Consider the following 19,273-nt stretch of genomic DNA (forward strand, 5'->3'; position numbering starts at 1 on the left):
GTTCTCTCCAATTTCCATTTGCAAGGTCCTGCAGGGACATACCAGCTACATCAATGACGTGGTTTTTTCTTCATATGAAGGAAATGAGATTGCAAGTGTCGGTGATGATCACACGTGCAGGTAGGAAATTAGTAATTTTTTTGCAGTCATACATCCACATATGAATCATAATAAATAGAGATGAGCGAGTACTATTCGAAATTCCGTTTCGAATAGCAAGCACCCATAGGTATGAATGGACGCAGACTTTGCCGGCGGCTGGCCGCTTAACCCCCTGCGTGCCGGCCGCTTCCATTCATTCCTATGGGTGCATGCAATACGAAACATCTCTAATAATAAAGTACTGGCCCTTTTTTCTGCTTTTGCAAGGTGTACAGTGTTTTATTTACTCATTTTACAATTTTGACATTAAGCTGGTAATGGTACAGACTGTAGATTGATATATCAAAGTTCACATTAGCCCTGGCTCTACATTTCTAGGGCCTCTTGGCCCCTGTAAAAAAGCACAGTGTAAACCCAGCCTAAGAATACAATGTAGACCAAATTCTGAATACAGGATTAGGATTAGTTTTAAAGTAGTTTCAGGGTTAAAGAGAGTCTGTCACCTGATTTGCCCACATGTAGCTATTAGCAGTGAACTGCATACATTTTTAACTTATCTGTGCTAAACAATTATAGCTATTATTTTTTATGAAAATAAACTTAGCGTTGTTCTTTTTTTTTCTTTTTTTTTTTTTTTTTTTAATACCCCATAGGGGAGGGTTTTTAAAAGGGTGTAGATGGTAGAACCCCCTAGTGCAGCCTTACCACATTGTAAAAGAATCCCTGTTGTCGAAAAAATGCTACAGTAACAAAGCTTTCTGTCCACCACATTGGGGAAAACATGACCCCTAGGTCATGTATCTTTCTGTCTGTATTTGAACCCTACAAATTGTACAGCGCTGCGGAATATGTTGGCGCTATAGAAATAAAATTTATTATTATTATTATTAGTTGGGGACACCGTTTTGAGATCAATCAAACATGGCATTTGCTATCAATAGGTGTTTGGCAGTGGCCTTTCTGTCTCCATAGAAAAATAAGTGCTGTATACAGTACAGACCAAAAGTTTGGACACACCTTCTCATTCAAAGAGTTTTCTGTATTTTCGTGACTATGAAAATTGTAGATTCCCACTGAAGGCATCAAAACTATGAATTAACACATGTGGAATTATATACTTAACAAAGAAGTGCGAAACAACTAAAAATGTCTTATATTCTAGGTTCTTCAAAGTAGCCACCTTTTGCTTTGATTACTGCTTTGTACACTCTTGGAATTCTCTTGATGAGCTTCAAGAGGTAGTCACTGGAAATGGTTTTCACTTCACAGGTGTGCCCTGTCAGGTTTAATAAGTGCGATTTTTTTGCCTTATAAATGGGGTTGGGACCATCAGTTGTGTTGTGCAGAAGTCATGAGGATACTCAGCTGATAGTCCTACTGAATAGACTGTTAGAATTTGTATTATGGCAAGAAAAAAGCAGCTAAGTAAAGAAAAACGAGTGGCCATCATTACTTTAAGAAATGAAGGTCAGTCAGTCCGAAAAATTGGGAAAACTTTGAAAGCGTCCCCAAGTGCAGTTGCAAAAACCATCAAGCGCTACAAGGAAACTGGCTCACATGAGGACTGCCCCAGGAAAGGAAGACCAAGAGTCACCTCTGCTGTGGAGGATAAGTGCATCCAAGTCACCAGCCTCAGAAATCGCAGGTTAACAGCCGCTCAGATTAGAGACCAGGTCAATGCCAACAGAGTTCTAGCAACAGACAAATCTCTACAACAACTGTTAAGAGGAGACTTTGTGCAGCAGGCCTTCATGGTAAAATAGCTGCTAGAAAACCACTGCTAAGGACAGGCAACAAGCAGAAGAGACTTGTTTGGGCTAAAGAACACAAGGAATGGACATTAGACCAGTGGAAATCTGTGCTTTGGTCTGATGAGTCCAAATTTGAGATCTTTGGTTTCAACCACCGTGTCTTTGTACGACGCAGAAAAGGTGAACGGATGGACTCTACATGCCTGGTTCCCACCGTGAAGCATGGAGGAGGAGGTGTGAGGGTGCTTTGCTGGTGACACTGTTGGGGATTTATTTAAAATTGAAGGCATACTGAACCAGCATGGCTACCATAGCATCTTGCAGCAGCATGCTATTCCATCCGGTTTGCGTTTAGTTGGACCATCATTTATTTTTCAACAGGACAATGACCCCAAACACACCTCCAGGCTGTGTAAGGGCTATTTGACCAAGAAGGAGAGTGATGGGGTGCTACGCCCGATGACCTGGCCTTCACAGTCACCAGACCTGAACCCAATCAAGATGGTTTGGGGTGAGCTGGACCGCAGAGTGAAGGCAAAAGGGCCAACAAGTGCTAAGCATCTCTGCAAACTCCTTCAAGACCGTTGGAAGACCATTTCAGGTGACTACCTCTTGAAGCTCATCAAGAGAATGCCAAGAGTGTGCAAAGCAGTAATCAAAGCAAAAGGTGGCTACTTTGAAGAACCTAGAATATAAGACATATTTTCAGTTGTTTCGCACTTCTTTGTTAAGTATATAATTCCACATGTGTTAATTCATAGTTTTGATGCCTTCAGTGTGAATCTACAATTTTCATAGTTATGAAAATACAGAAAACTCTTTGAATGAGAAGGTGTGTCCAAACTTTTGGTCTGTACTGTACACTCACCGGCCACTTTATTAGGTACACCATGCTAGTAACGGGTTGGACCCCCTTTTGCCTTCAGAACTGTCTCAATTCTTCGTCGCATAGATTCAACAAGGTGCTGGAAGCATTCCTCAGAGATTTTGGTCCATATTGACATGATGGCATCACACAGTTGCCGCAGATTTGTCGGCTGCACATCCATGATGCGAATCTCCCGTTCCACCACATCCCAAAGATGCTCTATTGGATTGAGATCTGGTGACTGTGGAGGCCATTGGAGTACAGTGAACTCATTGTCATGTTCAAGAAACCAGTCTGAGATGATTCCAGCTTTATGACATGGCGCATTATCCTGCTGAAAGTAGCCATCAGATGTTGGGTACATTGTGGTCATAAAGGGATGGACATGGTCAGCAACAATACTCAGGTAGGCTTTGGCGTTGCAACGATGCTCAATTGGTACCAAGGGGCCCAAAGAGTGCCAAGAAAATATTCCCCACACCATGACACCACCACCACCAGCCTGAACCCTTGATACAAGGCAGGATGGATCCATGCTTTCATGTTGTTGACGCCAAATTCTGACCCTACCATCCGAATGTCGCAGCAGAAATCGAGACTTATCAGACCAGGCAATGTTTTTCCAATCTTCAATTGTCCAATTTCGATAAGCTTGTGCAAATTGTAGCCTCAGTTTCCTGTTCTTAGCTGAAAGGAGTGGCATCCGGTGTGGTCTTCTGCTGCTGTAGCCCATCTGCCTCAAAGTTCGACGTACTGTACGTTCAGAGATGCTCTTCTGGCTACCTTGGTTGTAACGGGTGGCTATTTGAGTCACTGTTGCCTTTCTATCAGCTCGAACCAGTCTGGCCATTCTCCTCTGACCTCTGGCATCAACAACGCATTTCCGCCCACAGAACTGCCGCTCACTGGATGTTTTTTCTTTTTCGGACCATTCTCTGTAAACCCTAGAGATGGTTGTGCGTGAAAATCCCAGTAGATCAGCAGTTTCTGAAATACTCAGACCAGCCCTTCTGGCACCAACAACCATGCCACGTTCAAAGGCACTCAAATCACCTTTCTTCCCCATACTGATGCTCGGTTTGAACTGCAGGAGATTGTCTTGACCATGTCTACATGCCTAAATGCACTGAGTTGCCGCCATGTGATTGGCTGATTAGAAATTAAGTGTTAACGAGCAGTTGGACAGGTGTACCTAATAAAGTGGCCAGTGAGTGTATATGCCTGGTAGAGCCAGCTACGGAAGTTTATGGGGAGCTCAGGAGCGATAGCTATTTTAATTTATACCTATCTTTATTTTGCCAAGCGGCTTGTCCCGTTAAATACAATCGTAATTTCTCCTTAGGATAGCTGATATATTTTTGATCTCTGGTTCAGCTGCCAGGACCCCAAGTGTACACAAGAAAGGGGATCACCACGTTCCCTGAGCGTGAGAAGCGTTAATGCACATGCATGGTCGTTGCAATTTCTAAAATGCTTTAAATGGAAAAGGGTGGAGCGTATTAGCATAAAAGAAAAATCTGAGTCAAATCGATATTTGATGTGACCTTTGCCTTCCACCAATTCTTTTACGTACACTTACACAAAGTTTTTGAAAGACCTCAGAAGGGAGGATATATCAACATCTTGTACAACTGACCACAGATCTTCTGTGGATGTAGACCTGCTCAAATCCTTCTGTCTCTTCATGAAATCCCAGACAGACTTGTTGAGATCAGGGGGCCCTATCATCACTTCTAGGACTCCAAAGGGTGGTCATACCAAATATTGATATGATTTAGGTTTCTTGGTTGTATGTACAATACATTGTAATACCGTATATACTCGAGTATAAGCCGAGTTTTTCAGCTCGGGCGGAAAAAGTCTGCCTCAGCTTATATTCGGGTCATTACGGTAATACCGTAATTACAAACCCGGCATACAGACATGGGGGTTGGTGCCGGGCCGCAGCATCGCCACGCTCCTGGCAGAAGTACCGGGACCTTGTAGCAGAAGTACCGTAAGTACTTATGTAGTTTGCGTTGAACAGCATCGCCATGGTGATGCTGCGGGCCCGACACCCGCCCCGGTGTCTGGATGCCGAGTCTGTGCTGCGTAGTCTGTGGCTATAATGGCGACCGCTCTGCTCCAGAGCGGTCTCCATTAGAATCGGCACCTCCACTGTAACTTTTACAGTGGTAATGGCGGAGTTACAGTGGAGATGCCGCCATGCCCCTGGAGAGAGCGGACGCGACCGCTCTCTCAAATGCGGCCCTGAAGCGCTTGGTTATCCTCGGCTGCCAGCAGGAGCGCGTACCTCAGCCGCCGGAGCTGAAGGAGAGATTCCCGGCAGGAGCACGTACCTGAAGACCTCGGCATGCAAAAGAAAAGCCGGCCGTCGGCAGAAGCGCTGAGGGGAAATCCAGGCAGCCGAGTCTGCCAGGGATTCCCCTCAGCGCTTTTGCCGGTGGCCGGCCACAGTTCCCCTTCAGGTCTGGCGGCAGAGGTCTTCCTTCAGGTCCACACTCCTGCCTGCGTCCGGGGATTCCCCTCAGCTCCTCTGTAAAAGCTCCCCAGTTGCAGTGCTTTTCTACGATTTTCTACGAAATAACGATTTTTGCAATGTATTGCAATGCATTAGCATTGTAATACATCGCATTAGTGATCAGACCCCCTGGAGTTCAAGACCCCTAGGGGGTCTAATAAATGCAAAAAAAAAAAAATTAAGTAAAAAAACTAAATAATAAAGTATAAAAAATTCAAGTCACCCCCCCTTTCCCTAGAACACATATAAAACTAATACTGTGAAACATATACACATTAGGTAGCCCTGTGTCCGAAAACGCCCGCTCTTCCAATCTATAAAAATATTTTTCGTGTACGGTAAACGCTGTAGCTGGAAAACAAAGTTGTCTAACTGCCCCTTCCCTGAGACTGTTTTTTTTTTTTTTTTTCCCCACTTGGAATTCAGCCTGGCTGAACATAGGGGATCTGCAGTGCTCCTATTCTGTCGTGAAGGGGTTAATAGGAGCCCTGCAGATACCCTATATTCAGCCAGGCTGAATTCCAAGTGGGGGAAAAAAAACCCCAGTCCTCAAGCTCAGGGAAGGGGCAGACAGACAACCAAAACACCCCCTCTCCTTCCCCAGCACCCAGAAACTACTGCACCCAAAAACTCCGACCATTTTAATTTTTGAAATGTTCCAGTAGCTGCTGCATTCCCCCCCAATAAGTTTTCCCAATTTTTTGTGGTAAAATTAGGGGAGTCTGCTTATACTCGAGTATATACAGTACTTAAATTGAAGTTGCCATCTTCATAATATACTCCAGGAAGACATGACACTCGGGGGGGGGGGGGGGGGGGGGGGGGAGATCAGGAGACATCAGCAGTAACTTATACTGTATGCTGCACTGAGCGGGGTTATCGCTGACTATGATACTTTCAGACTGGTGTCAGCCATATAATACAGGCAGCATCCAATCTCAACCTTTTGACTCCTCACATTCCTGAAAATGAAGGGGCTGCAGTGCTAGTTTGGTGCACAGTTTTTGACTGTATGGTGGCTTGGCCCCATTCAGGTGAAAACAGGAAAGAGGGAGCAGCACTAGATCAGACCAGCCGGTGGGAACCTCACCAATGATACAGTTATGACATGCCAGATGTCTTGTTATTTTACTGATAACATTTCTATAGTAACATTGAGCATGTTAGTCCCCTGTTTACATTCAGTTGGCTTATGGGGCATTACAAGTGACTGCAGGATGTCATTGTTATTAAAAGTCAGACTTGCTTCTCAAGCCTGAAGCTAGTGAACGCATGATAAAGAAATGCTCTATAATGTGATGTGCAGTTACACACATTGTACAACAAGGGTCTAGGTTTAGTATATTAAACACTATCTGTATAGTCTTTAGACTATATTAGTCTTTTTTTCATGGAAATTACTACATTGTCAGCAGTTGCTCCACATGGATTCTGTGTAATGATGGCTTAAATGTTGAGAAAGCATTATGACACTGGATCCAACCCAGAAACCATTGCCAAATATATTAAAAACCAAGTACATTCTAAAAGAACACCAAGAGCGTTTTTAAAAGGTCACTGTGCTCTTATTCTGCTTAACTCCAAATATATCATTTCTCTTGTCATGCACAGACTTTGCAGCCGGCACATGCATCCATTTGTTTGTGCTAGATTTGTGGAGGATACATCTAACATTTAACCTCTAAATATCGTCTGTATGGCTGAATGCTAAAACAATATGGCTGCGTCACATTACTTGCCAGGTGCATGTTCACTATATGGGAGAATTCTTACTGCAAATTACATTAAAGTACTTTTTAGAAGATTTTACACTTCTATAGCGGTTGCTACAGGATATAAATAGATAATACCAAACAATAAATGGATGTTATGGACATAATTTTGTACGGGAGTTCTATTGATCATTACCCATATACTGCATGTAGGTATTTGGTACTACACATATAAACTTTGGGAATAAAAAGACTGTAAACATAGGTCTACTGTAAAAGAACTAGACTGTGGTAGTCTGTACATTTTATATTTTTGCAATACTTTATTTTTGCAGTTAGAGATAAGGTCAGCAGATTGAGGTATATGCCCTCTAGTGGCTGTATAGTGCCTTTACAACTTTAGAACTTATAAAACAAAATTAAACTTAAGAAAATAATATCTGCAGATAACATCAGTGAAATCCTTTAATGATTTCAATGTCATCTTCTCTTTTGTCAGTTTTGAGCTTATTAATTACACGTCTTTGTTTTGTACATCCAGTTCCTTATTATGTTGTATAGATAGAATAGCTGTGTTACATAACAAATGTATTTTTATACATGTCATATCTCCCAGCTAGTGTTTAGGAAGTACACCACTAAATATGACAGGATAAGGTAAACATGGCTGGAGCACTGGGTACACAGTGCATCTGTATGGATGTGTTTCTAGAAACTGTCTGTACAGCAGACCATACTATCTGGATCTTGTCATAGAACATTTGTTTAAAGGAACCCTAAACCTAGTAAATGCACTTGCTCTCTAATAAAGAACCTGGCCCCTTAACCAGCACCATGTCCTTATGCTATTGAAGTCTAGGGCCCCAAATCTCTGAGCCTTCCATCGCTCTCTTAAAGGGGTTTTCCGTGCAAAAAAGAATTTTACAAAAAAGGTCTGTTAGTGCTATTAATGGGTTAATAAATGCCACAAAATACCCTTAGCAGTGTTTTGAGTGATTTCTGGGGTTCTCAGTGAGCTCATTGCACCCTCTGCATTTCTTTACATCCGTAACGTCCTCTTCTGTGTTTCCTACAAGTTCCAGGATGCCTCACTTCTCCTCACTCTCTCACTAACTGACTCACTCCCTTTCTCACACCCTCTCCCCTCTCTGTTTAGCTAGCCCGCCCACTACACCCTCAGCCGCCATCATTAAAAAAACTAGATATCCATCACCACACCTCCCTCACACTCACTGTCCCCCTCCATTTCAAAAAACTCCCCCTCCCCTTTTCCCTAGATAGCCCGCCCACTTCACCGACAGCAGCCATCTTTGTAATGGCGCCAGGCGGCTCACGCATGCGCAATAGCCCACTGTGCACACGTCGCTGATGACACAACCTGACAGGAGACAGTAGGAAGGAAAGGTAAGTATGACTGGGATGGGAGGGCTGGACGGGAGGAGTGTAGTGAGGGGAGGGGGGAAAAAGAATGTGACCTTCGTCTTCTGAAACGGTGCGATGGAGAGTCACAAGACACTATGAAGATGTCCCTGGGAGGGTCACATGACCTCCTGAGAGATAATGGTAAATATTCACTTTTTCTAAGTAATTTATAAAGTATATGGAGGGGTTTAGTTTAATGTAAAACTGTTTTTTTTTTTTTTTTTTATCCCGGACAACCCCTTTAATGAGTCCTGAACTCTTCTTCAGAAGCTCCCAATACATTGCACTCATTAGGCCAGCTCCATGACGTGAGCAGTACACTGCAGGAAGCCACAGGACATTAGTTCAGGAGGTTAAAATGTATTCAACTCATTGAGAGCGACCAGGTTTAGGGCATGCTGCTGGTTTACAAACCTAGTTACATGTTCTCTTTAATCTCTGTCTTTCTTTTGGTCCTCTTGTCTCATATTGCATTTAAAAGTAAGAAATAGTTAAGACAATTTCTTCAGCATAGCCCCATAGAATTCTGTTATTGGTTGTAAGATAACTGGCTAGAACGGGAGCCTTGTCTGTCTGCCCTGTCTACATTAGGACAAAAAAATAATTAAAGCAGTTGACCCACTATGGCCACTTAACCCCTATCCCTATCTTATTGTGGGTGGTCTGACTGCTGGGACCCCCAACATCAATTTGAGAACTCAGCACATACGGACCCTATTCTCCTGATTGTTAAGGGTTCCAACAGTTGTATCCTCAGCAGTCGGACACTTATCTCCTATTCAGAAGATTGGGGATAAGTGTCTATAGTAGGACAACCCCTCTGAGCTCTGCCCCTCAGATGGTCCCCAGCTAAAAACAGAACTGCAGGGGGTTAAAGCATAACTAAACTTTTGGACAACTTTTGATTTTATGGCAGTATTTGTGTCATTAATGAATTTAGTGATATACTTTATTAAAGGAATTCAATCATTTGAATCCCATTTTTTGCCCCTAACACATAGGAATAGCCTTAAGAAAGGCTTCTTCTCTTACTTCTAGAAGTCTTCTCCACGCCACCGTTCCGTTGATATCTTCGGTATGTAAATAAGTGCTGCGAGAAAACTCTCCAGCGCTGGCCTCTGTCTTCTTCTGGCACGCCTCCTCGCGATGTCTTCTTCCGTCAGCTTCTTCTGGATTTAAAATTCACGCATGCGCAGTCAGCTCTGCCATTTTCTTTTGGCCGCTTACATGAGCGTACTGTGTAAGTGACCACAAGAAAATGGCCGCAGGCATGCGCAGTCGGCTGTCCGGTGGCAGAGCCGACTGCGCATGCGTGAATTTTAAATCTAGAAGAAGAACATCGGAAGAAGAACACGGAAGAAGACATCGCGGGGACGCGTGCCAGAAGAGTAAAGTAGAGTTTTCTTGCACCACTGGGGACACCCCAAGTGCTATGAGAAAACTCATTTACATACCGAAGAAAAGTGGGATATCTACGGAATGGCGGTGCAGAAAAGAAGGTAGGAGAAGAATGGCCTTTCTTAAGGTTATTCCTATGTGTTAGGGAGAAAAAAATGAAATTCCCATGATTGAATCCCTTTGAATAACAAATTTTGTCTCCTTTCTGAGAAATCCTGCGTTTTTCACTATATCCCTAGTTTTTGTATTGAGAGCTGTTTCTGACTCTTGCTGAATGTTAGGGTATGTTCACACTAACTTTTTTTTGCAGGTGAATTTTGACGTGGAATCCGCCTCAAAATCTGCCTGCAAAAACATCTCCCATTCATTTCAGTGGGAGTCCCCTCTAGCGTTGTTTTTTTTTTCCAGCTAGTGCCAAAAAGAAGCAACATGCCAAAAAGAAGTGACATGCCTTATCTTCCCGTGGATTCCGCGGCTGAGATAGATAACACTGCAGCCTATGAGAATCTCCTCTTTCATATGACACCAGAAGCAAGTTTTCCAGAACCATGGCTAGGAAAGGAGCTGTGTTGCCCACCATGACTAGCTGAGGCTCATTTGCCCTAAGCCAAAATGGCGATTAAAAATATTTTTTTAAAAACTTTTTTTTTTTTTTTTATACAGTTTTATCTTTTGGACAGGTGTACGGATTTAAAAAAAAAAAAAAAAAATTGTTCGGGGGCACAGCAGCAAGCAAGTGATGTGTAGATCCTCTGGCCCCGAACTCTAATAAATTGACACTTTCTAATTCTGTTTTCTTTGCAGCAGTCTCTTCATTTACATTACAGTATTACAATAGAATATAACACCTCTATAGATAACTCCATTGACCCATCATTACATCCACTAATAGATGAGGTTGCAGCTTGAAAAGCATGATTTCCTGAAATTTCTTCATAGTCCATTTCTAAGCTTTACTTGCAATATGAAATGTGGGATCAGAAGAAAGGAGGAGATTAAACGGCAAATTTATTTTTTGTTTCTATTGTAATGTTCCTTTGAAAAAAGGAAAAATTCATATTAAGCTTTATTGACTGAATACTTGTTCTGTTATATTTTTATGCTTTTTTTTTTTTTTTTTTTTAATTAGAATTTGGGATTTAGCTGGTAACCAAATTGCAATGTTTATGCTGCGTTCCCCTGGGATGAGTGTGGTTTGGCATCCACTAGAAGCTTACAAGGTTTGAATTTCTCTGTTTTCTGTCACTATCAATTAATTCATCATCATTTAGTTGCCTAATAATTTATTGTCCTGAGTTCATTTCTGAACACATTGGTGCACGGTTTGCTCCAAATTTATTATGTGTTTGAGGCTGGAATCAACCATGTGGCTTATGATGCAGTTTTTGAGCCAAAGCTAGGAAGTGGATTCAAAGAGAATGGGAAAACTACCGTTGGTGCACTTCTGGCTTTGGCTCGAAAACTGCACCTCTGACTGCATCAACCTCTTAGTTACTACGCATTACAAAGAAGATAACTAAAAATAGAGGATACAGCTTATTTGTTTACAAATTTATAAGGCTCTTCGTAAAATATAGCTTGTCTAAGGCTATGTTCTCCAACTGAGACTCCATTGCCATGTCCAGCTGAGACTGGTGACTGAATAACTCCTGCACACACAGATTTTTCGTCCAGCAGTTTCAGTGTAAGCATGGTAGAGACATATGCCACATTGACAAGGCAGTATTTTGGTCAGTATTTGTAATTCAACACTTGGAGAGGTGCAAATCTTTCCATTATATTTTTATACTCCATTACTCTTTTGTTTGAATGGGAGTCAGTCTAGTCATAATAATAATCCTACATTACACAGGATTTAGGGGGCGTTCACACTACCGTCAGTGTCCGACAGGTAGTGTCCGCTCCTAGTGTCCGTTCAAAATCTCGCACGAACATCAGCAGCGGACACTAGCTGTGTCCGTGACACTTTTCATTCATTTAAATGGCTATCGGGTGCGTTCTTTTGCACTCCGTGCCTGTCCTTCACTGTCTGCTTGTAAAGATGTCCGACTTTTCAAGTGAACAGAAAAACCCGACGTGTAGGTTTTTTCTGTCCGCTTGAAAAGTCGGACATCTTTACAAGTGGACAGTGGAGGAAGGGCACGGAGTGCAAAGGAACGCACCCGATAGTCATTTAAATGAATGACAAGTGTCATGGACACCGCTAGTGTCCGCTGCTAATGTCCGGGGGAGATTTTGAACGAACACTAGGAGCGGACACTACCTGTCGGACACTGACGGTAGTGTGAACGCCCCCTTACTTGAAATTCTTTCCAGAAAGCATCTCTCATAACATATCTGATTGTTTATTTTGTGTCCAAACATATTTTATTTCTTACCTTAAAGGAACACTCTTCTGATTTTTTTTTTTTCTTTAGTCATTACATTGACTGAAAGACCACTGCATCAGTACTAATAGTTGTCTACTCATAGTGTCTTTCCTAATCTTACTTTCACCCTCTTTAATAACCCACAGTTTCACAGCATGAACTTTTTTTTTTTTTTTAACATGGGATGTTGTGTAAAAAAGAGGTGTCTACCATGTGACCTTGGATTTATCAAACCTCTTCTGTCAAAGGGCCTTCCTGCTCCTCATCTGCCTCTCAAATGATCTGCTCCCTATAGCCCCCCCCTCTCTGACATACTGCCTTTTGCATTCCTCCCACGGTCAGGTCACTGTACTTCTATGATAGATATTAGACTGGAGTAGGTAAAATCAGGTGCTGCATGGTATGCTGTGGATCCAGTAAATGGTGTTGCTTTCTGTGACTTTTAGTATGAGGCATCACCTGCTGTATCCATGTCAATTCAGGAAGGTTAGGGTTGCACAATGGAAAGGCATAAATGCAATGGCTCAACCATGCCTTCCATTACCTTTCCCAGTGCTATCAGCAGCAGTTGTTGCAGGTTTCAGGGCCTGTGGTGACATCATCCTCACACCGTTAGGTCCTGGAAGCTATATTTAATATTTCCTCTGCAGAAAGTAAACATGGGTACAAGTACTAGACATGGGTCACTGCATTAGCAATTCCAAATATTGAATCTAATTCAGTGACTACCTTACATAGCTAACACTCTCCCCCCCCCCTCCAAAAAATCAAACAAACAATGGAGTGTCTTTTTAACTGTTTTGTACTTTTGTTATTCGTGATGATACATAATTTCCCTCCTTTTTTCCAGCTGATGGTTGCAGAAAAGACTGGCATAATACGTATCTATGATTTGATTAGACGCCAAGCTATTCTGTCACTTGAGTCCTTGCAGATGCCCCTCATGTCTGCAGACTGGTGCTTACAAAATACTTTCCGAGTAGGCGCAGTTGCAGCAAATGACTGGGTAATTTGGGAGATGCCACGCTCCAGGTTAGTGACTACTACTAATGTGTTACAAATATGAACATGTTACAGAAGAAATCTGAAATAGTATTTCTTTTCCTGGCTTACCAAGAGTTACCTAAAATGTGGGTTTGTTATTACAAGGGCAGTCCACTTAAATGTTATTTCTCCCACATCCTGTGAATTTGTCCTTGCCAACCATGTGAGATGTGGTAATGCTTAACATCAATTCCCACATATATTTGTATTATTTCATTAAAGGATACTCTTAAAATGACAGTTTATTACTTATCTACACTATCCACCAACCACAAGAACAAGGGTTAAGCATGTTACGCTGCCACATTTATCTCTATGGAAATTCTGAAGAATGAGGAGTACTGTTCTCTGTCGTCACCTGCAGTTCCAATAATGATGAATAAAGTATCATCATGCCTCATGTCGAAGTATAGAGATTCTGTGAAAAGAGTGGCACTTGCTCTAGGGAACCTTACACCCACGTTTAACATTGAATGAGTTGCACTGTGTTAGACTTCAAAGTCCACTTGTTTACTTAAAGGGTTATTCCAGTGTTTATAGTCCTTTAATAACAGTTACCGTATTTAGTTATAATTAAGTAGTTGCTGGAAAAAGTGACAACATAGGATGTCCATGTTTTGCAGCAGCTCTGGCTATTCAAGGAGGGTAAAACTGAGTGATAATAACCTGTATTAATAGTTTTCCCATCACAGAAATTGTAATATTGTTAGAATATACTATTGTTTCTGACTCCCAGTGTGGCAAGTGGTCATGAGAATATAGGTCCACACAGCTAGTCACATGGTTTCCAGGCACCTATTGTGAAGGTAAATGCTACAATGCCTCATTCAGCTGAATGACCTATAAAGTGTTGGCGTATCCTAATTATATACTATATTTGGGAAAATCTTTAACCTTAAATTATCCCCTTAAATCATTATGAAAAAACACCTTTAATATCTGAAAAAATTAACCTGTTATATTAGAATAAAGTATTAACATATTTTGTTTATTTTTAGCTACCCTCAAGATAATAAGCCTGTACATGCTGACAGAGCCAGATGCTTCAAGTATGTTTTTCTTTCTACACTTTGACTTTTTCGTTTTCTATCCTAGATGTAACAGTGTTACTTGTCACAGATGTATCGCACTAGTTGCTGCCTTGTAATTCATTTGAATTACCAAATGGTCCACGCATTAATTTCCATGGCAGGAGTCGGCTGGCAGTTCATATAAATAGTCAACAACTCCTGACTCATTCCAGCCCCAACCCTTACCTAACATTTCAATGTCATGTCAATGTAATTTCAATGTCTAGGTTCACATTGACAGTAGGTCACTCGCCAACTGTCAATGTGACCCAATGTAGCTCTGGTCATATAACTAATGCATAGCTCCTATGTAACCTTAAAAGTCCCTGCACTTGATCTAGTGCATGAGACCTCTGATGCAGCAGAATTATTTATTTGCTGCTCCACAGTAGAAATAAGAATTCAACTCTGGTTTTCAGTTCAGTCAGTGGAAATGAGAGAAGACTGCTTTTTGTTTTTCATGCTACTGTCTTTTTTTTTTTTTGTGATTTTGTTTTTGTCTTTGAGGTTCTACAGAATCATTTGAACTATGTCGGATTCTTCTTCCTTTTCTTTTTTTTTAAAATAAGATGATGGAACCCAACAGATTTTCATAAGTAGCCAAATACAAGTAGCAGCAGGCTCATATTACCAGGGTGGGGAGGGACGACAGTTTTTGGTCCTTCCCAACCTCATAATACCATCCTCTAGCTGCTCTAGTACCTGCCTATCACTTTAGGTGTCCAGTAGTGGCTTATACCCTGCTTTTACCATATCCTCTGGTGGAGTCGGTACTGGAGCAATAGTTAGTGCAGAACACTAAAGCCCTAAAGTAACCCTTTTACCATTAAAAAAAAAAAAAAAATCATTGATGGATTCCAAGGAAGCTGATATAGTCCAAACGATCCTGTGAAGCCTGAAAAGCAAAAAAAAAAAATTATCAGCATTAAAACTATATATCAGTCCCTGCCCTAACTGTGTGATGGTGTTATTTAATCTTATATTGAAAGCAGGTCAGTAACCTACTTTCAGTGTGACTTGGATTAACCTGATCACAAAGAATTTGTGAAAGCTATGGGAGGAAGGAGAAGGCAAGTGCTACCGGATATTCATGTGTATTGTCCAGTGTGTTCTGCATTCACAACAGACTTCCAGCAGGCAATTCATTTGAATTGAGGGGCAGCTCCTGCACTAAGATGTGAAGCAATCCATGTGTGAAATATTGGGCACGCATCATATCATCTCTGATCTTTAAACCTTGTTGCATTTCTACATCAGATAGCCTTGACATGAAATGGTACAGTTGTCTGGCAATGTTAACGTTAACATTATTCATTAAATACGTTATACATTAAAGTATCTGTTGTCTTGCTTATACTATGCATATACTAGTGATAAATACTGAAGAGAAAATATTTTTTATTTGCTACTGTTGTCTATTGTTCTTGTTTTAATGTCCATGGATTTGATAATTCACCTCATTACATAGATCTTTAGTTATATAGCTATGTGTACCATTGTGATCTAGACAAACATCTTAAGACATGCACCTTACTGATCTAATCTTTTTAAAAATGGTGCGCTGTTTCCTAGTTCCATTTATTTTCTGGCTGCGCACTCAATTCAATATGGGGTACAGTAAGAATACATCTGAATCTCTACAGCCCATCTTTGTTTAGAGAGAAAACAACGTATAGTTAGCTTACCAATGTTACCAATATTATAGATGCCATAATATTTGCATCAGGTAACAGAATGAATGGCTTTTTTTTACAAAATTTTTAATTCTTTCACAACTACTAGATAGCAGATCGGTAGAGTGTCAGAACCCTTATCTCTAGCAATCTGATATTGATAGGTCAACAATAGTGAAGTCCTTTTAATGTTATCAGTACTCCATTTATTACTTACCTTTGTTAATTTTCTGGCAGGTGGTCAAAATGCAATGAAAACCTATTTGCCACTACTGGATGCCCAGGAAAGGTGAACACTCAACTTCTTATCCATCATTTAGGGCACCCACATGTAAGTCAATCTAATGTAATGCATGTAACACTACATTGGTTTTTTTTGTTTTTTTTACTGGTAGTGATGTGCCAAGATGAAGAGTAAAGATTCCTGCTTTTCATGAGGTTTAGGTAGATTATTTAAGGCGATGTTACGTATCTTATATTGTTACTGAAAGACAGTAATGAAGTGTGACAACCATAACTAAAGTGAACGCCCCTCTTGCTATGTGAACAGTCGCCCTTGTGGCTTGCCAGATACCTTAAGATCATTGTGACATTAGTAATGACCCATTCAGGATATACTTAGAGCTTGTCTCTACTGCAAGGGTACTAAAATGATGGTATAACTTGTAACAATAGTCTATTTATAATGTAAACTTCACTAAAGAGGTTGGACCAAGTTAGCAAGTTATTAGTACTAGAGATGAGCGATTAGTATTCGAAACTAGAGTTTTGAATACCTCGCTCCCATAGGAATGCATGGGAGCGGCCGTACAGCAAGGGCTTAAGCACTGGCCGCTAACATGCATTCCTATGGAGCGATGTATTCGAATCAACTCTAATTGGTACCTATCCACAGGAAAGGTGATAACTTGCCGATTAATGTGGGTTTGACCACTAGGATCCAAATTATACTGAGACCAGGGCTTCTGCTGTGCCCAACCCCTTTAAAGAGGACCTTTCACCATCTGGGGTACATGAGGTTTAATACATCGCTAGAAAGACGAAAGTGCGCTGAATTCAGCTTTCCCGTTCTGTGCCCCTGGTGAAGAGCTATCGGTACCGGTACTGTAGCTCTTCACTGTCAGAAGAGCGTTTCTGGCCGTCAGTCAGGAACGTCCTTCTTCACAGTAGCGCTTATAGCGCTGTACTGTGAGAGCGGTGAGGAACGCCCCCTCCCCTCCATAGACAAGTACTGGGGGGGGGGGGGGTGTTCCTCACCGCTCAGCGTACAGTACAGCGCAATAGACTCTACTGTGAGGAGGGATGTTCCAGACTGACTGTCAGAAATTCCCTTCTGACAGTAAAGAGCTACAGAACCGACACAGATAGCTCTTCACTGGGGGCACAGAACAGGAAAGCTGATGTCTATTGGATCTAAACATTTCTCGGCTTCTCCTAAAGATCTTGGAGATGACCGCAATGAATCGTGTGGGTATAGAGAGATGTCCTATAGATTATTATTAGAGATGAGCGAACAGTGTTCTATCGAACACATGTTCGATCGGATATCAGGGTGTTCGCTATGTTCGAATCGAATCGAACACCGCGTGGTAAAGTGCGCCAAAATTCGATTCCCCTCCCACCTTCCCTGGCGCCTTTTTTGCACCAATAACAGTGCAGGGGAGGTGGGACAGGAACTACGACACCGGGGGCATTGAAAAAAATTGGAAAAAGTCATTGGCTGCCGAAATCAGGTGACCTCCATTTTAGACGAATAGTGGATTTCAAATCCGGGTCATACGAGAATGTGAACTTTGTGACTATGAGACAGGGATAGCTGTACAGGCAGGGATAGCTAGGGATAACCTTTATTTAGGGGGGAATGTTATTAAAAATAACTTTTTGGGGCTCTATCGGGTGTGTAATTGTGATTTTTGTGAGGTAAACTTTTTCCCATAGGGATGCATTGGCCAGCGCTGATTGGCCAGAGTACGGAACTCGACCAATCAGCGCTGGCTCTGCTGGAGGAGGCGGAGTCTAAGATCGCTCCACACCAGTCTCCATTCAGGTCCGACCTTAGACTCCGCCTCCTCCAGCAGAGCCAGCGCTGATTGGCCGAATTCCGTACTCTGGCCAATCAGCACTGGCTAATGCATTGTATTGGCGTGATGAAGCAGTGCTGAATGTGTGTGCTTAGCACACACATTCAGCTCTACTTCATCGGGCTAATAGAATGCATTGGCCAATCAGCGCTGGCCAATGCATTCTATTAGCTTGATGAAGCAGAGTGTGCACAAGGGTTCAAGCGCACCCTCGGCTCTGATGTAGCAGAGCCGAGGCTGCACAAGGGTTCAAGCGCACCCTCGGCTCTGATGTAGCAGAGCCGAGGGTGCACTTGAACCCTTGTGCAGCCTCGGCTCTGCTACATCAGAGCCGAGGGTGCGCTTGAACCCTTGTGCACCCTCGGCTCTGCTACATCAGAGCGAGGGTGCGCTTGAACCCACATTCAGCACTGCTTCATCACGCCAATACAATGCATTAGCCAGTGCTGATTGGCCAGAGTACGGAATTCGGCCAATCAGCGCTGGCTCTGCTGGAGGAGGCGGAGTCTAAGGTCGGACCTGAATGGAGACTGGTGTGGAGCGATCTTAGACTCCGCCTCCTCCAGCAGAGCCAGCGCTGATTGGTCGAGTTCCGTACTCTGGCCAATCAGCGCTGGCCAATGCATTCTATTAGCCCGATGAAGTAGAGCTGAATGTGTGTGCTTAGCACACACATTCAGCTCTACTTCATTGGGCTAATAGAATGCATTGGCCAATCAGCGCTGGCCAATGCATTCTATTAGCGTGAACTAAGTTTGCACAGGGGTTCTAGTGCACCCTCGGCTCTGCTACATCAGATTGCTACATCTGATGTAGCAGTGCCGAGTGTGCATCAGATGTGTAGTTGAGCAAAACTGACTCAGCACTGCTAAGTCTCTGCATTCGCATAGGAATGCATTGGCCAGCCTTCAGCCAATCAGCGCTGGCTCTGCCGGAGGAGGCGGAGTCTAAGGTCGGACCTGAATGGAGACTGGTGTGGAGCGATCTTAGACTCCGCCTCCTCCAGCAGAGCCAGCACTGATTGGTCGAGTTCCGTACTCTGGCCAATCAGCACTGGCCAATGCATTTCTATGGGGAAAAGTTAGCTTGCGAAAATCGCAAACTGACAGGGATTTCCATGAAATAAAGTGACTTTTATGCCCCCAGACATGCTTCCCCTGCTGTCCCAGTGTCATTCCAGGGTGTTGGTATCATTTCCTGGGGTGTCATAGTGGACTTGGTGACCCTCCAGACACGAATTTGGGTTTCCCCCTTAACGAGTA

General features: G+C 42.5%; 1 protein-coding gene across 2 annotated transcripts in view; it reads left to right on the plus strand.

Annotated features, from left to right (window-relative positions):
- Positions 1 to 19,273, plus strand: part of NUP37 (nucleoporin 37) — a 37,677-nt gene that overhangs the window by 17,182 nt on the left and 1,222 nt on the right. For both annotated transcript variants that reach the window (XM_075274567.1, XM_075274568.1), the window contains exons 5-9: positions 26 to 120; positions 10,904 to 10,994; positions 12,994 to 13,175; positions 14,186 to 14,236; positions 16,168 to 16,261. In XM_075274567.1, coding sequence (XP_075130668.1) covers positions 26 to 120; positions 10,904 to 10,994; positions 12,994 to 13,175; positions 14,186 to 14,236; positions 16,168 to 16,261 — 513 coding nt within the window. The remainder of the gene's footprint in view (positions 1 to 25; positions 121 to 10,903; positions 10,995 to 12,993; positions 13,176 to 14,185; positions 14,237 to 16,167; positions 16,262 to 19,273) is intronic.

Source organism: Leptodactylus fuscus, chromosome 5, assembly GCF_031893055.1.
Source record: "Leptodactylus fuscus isolate aLepFus1 chromosome 5, aLepFus1.hap2, whole genome shotgun sequence".
Lineage (NCBI taxonomy): Eukaryota > Metazoa > Chordata > Amphibia > Anura > Leptodactylidae > Leptodactylus > Leptodactylus fuscus.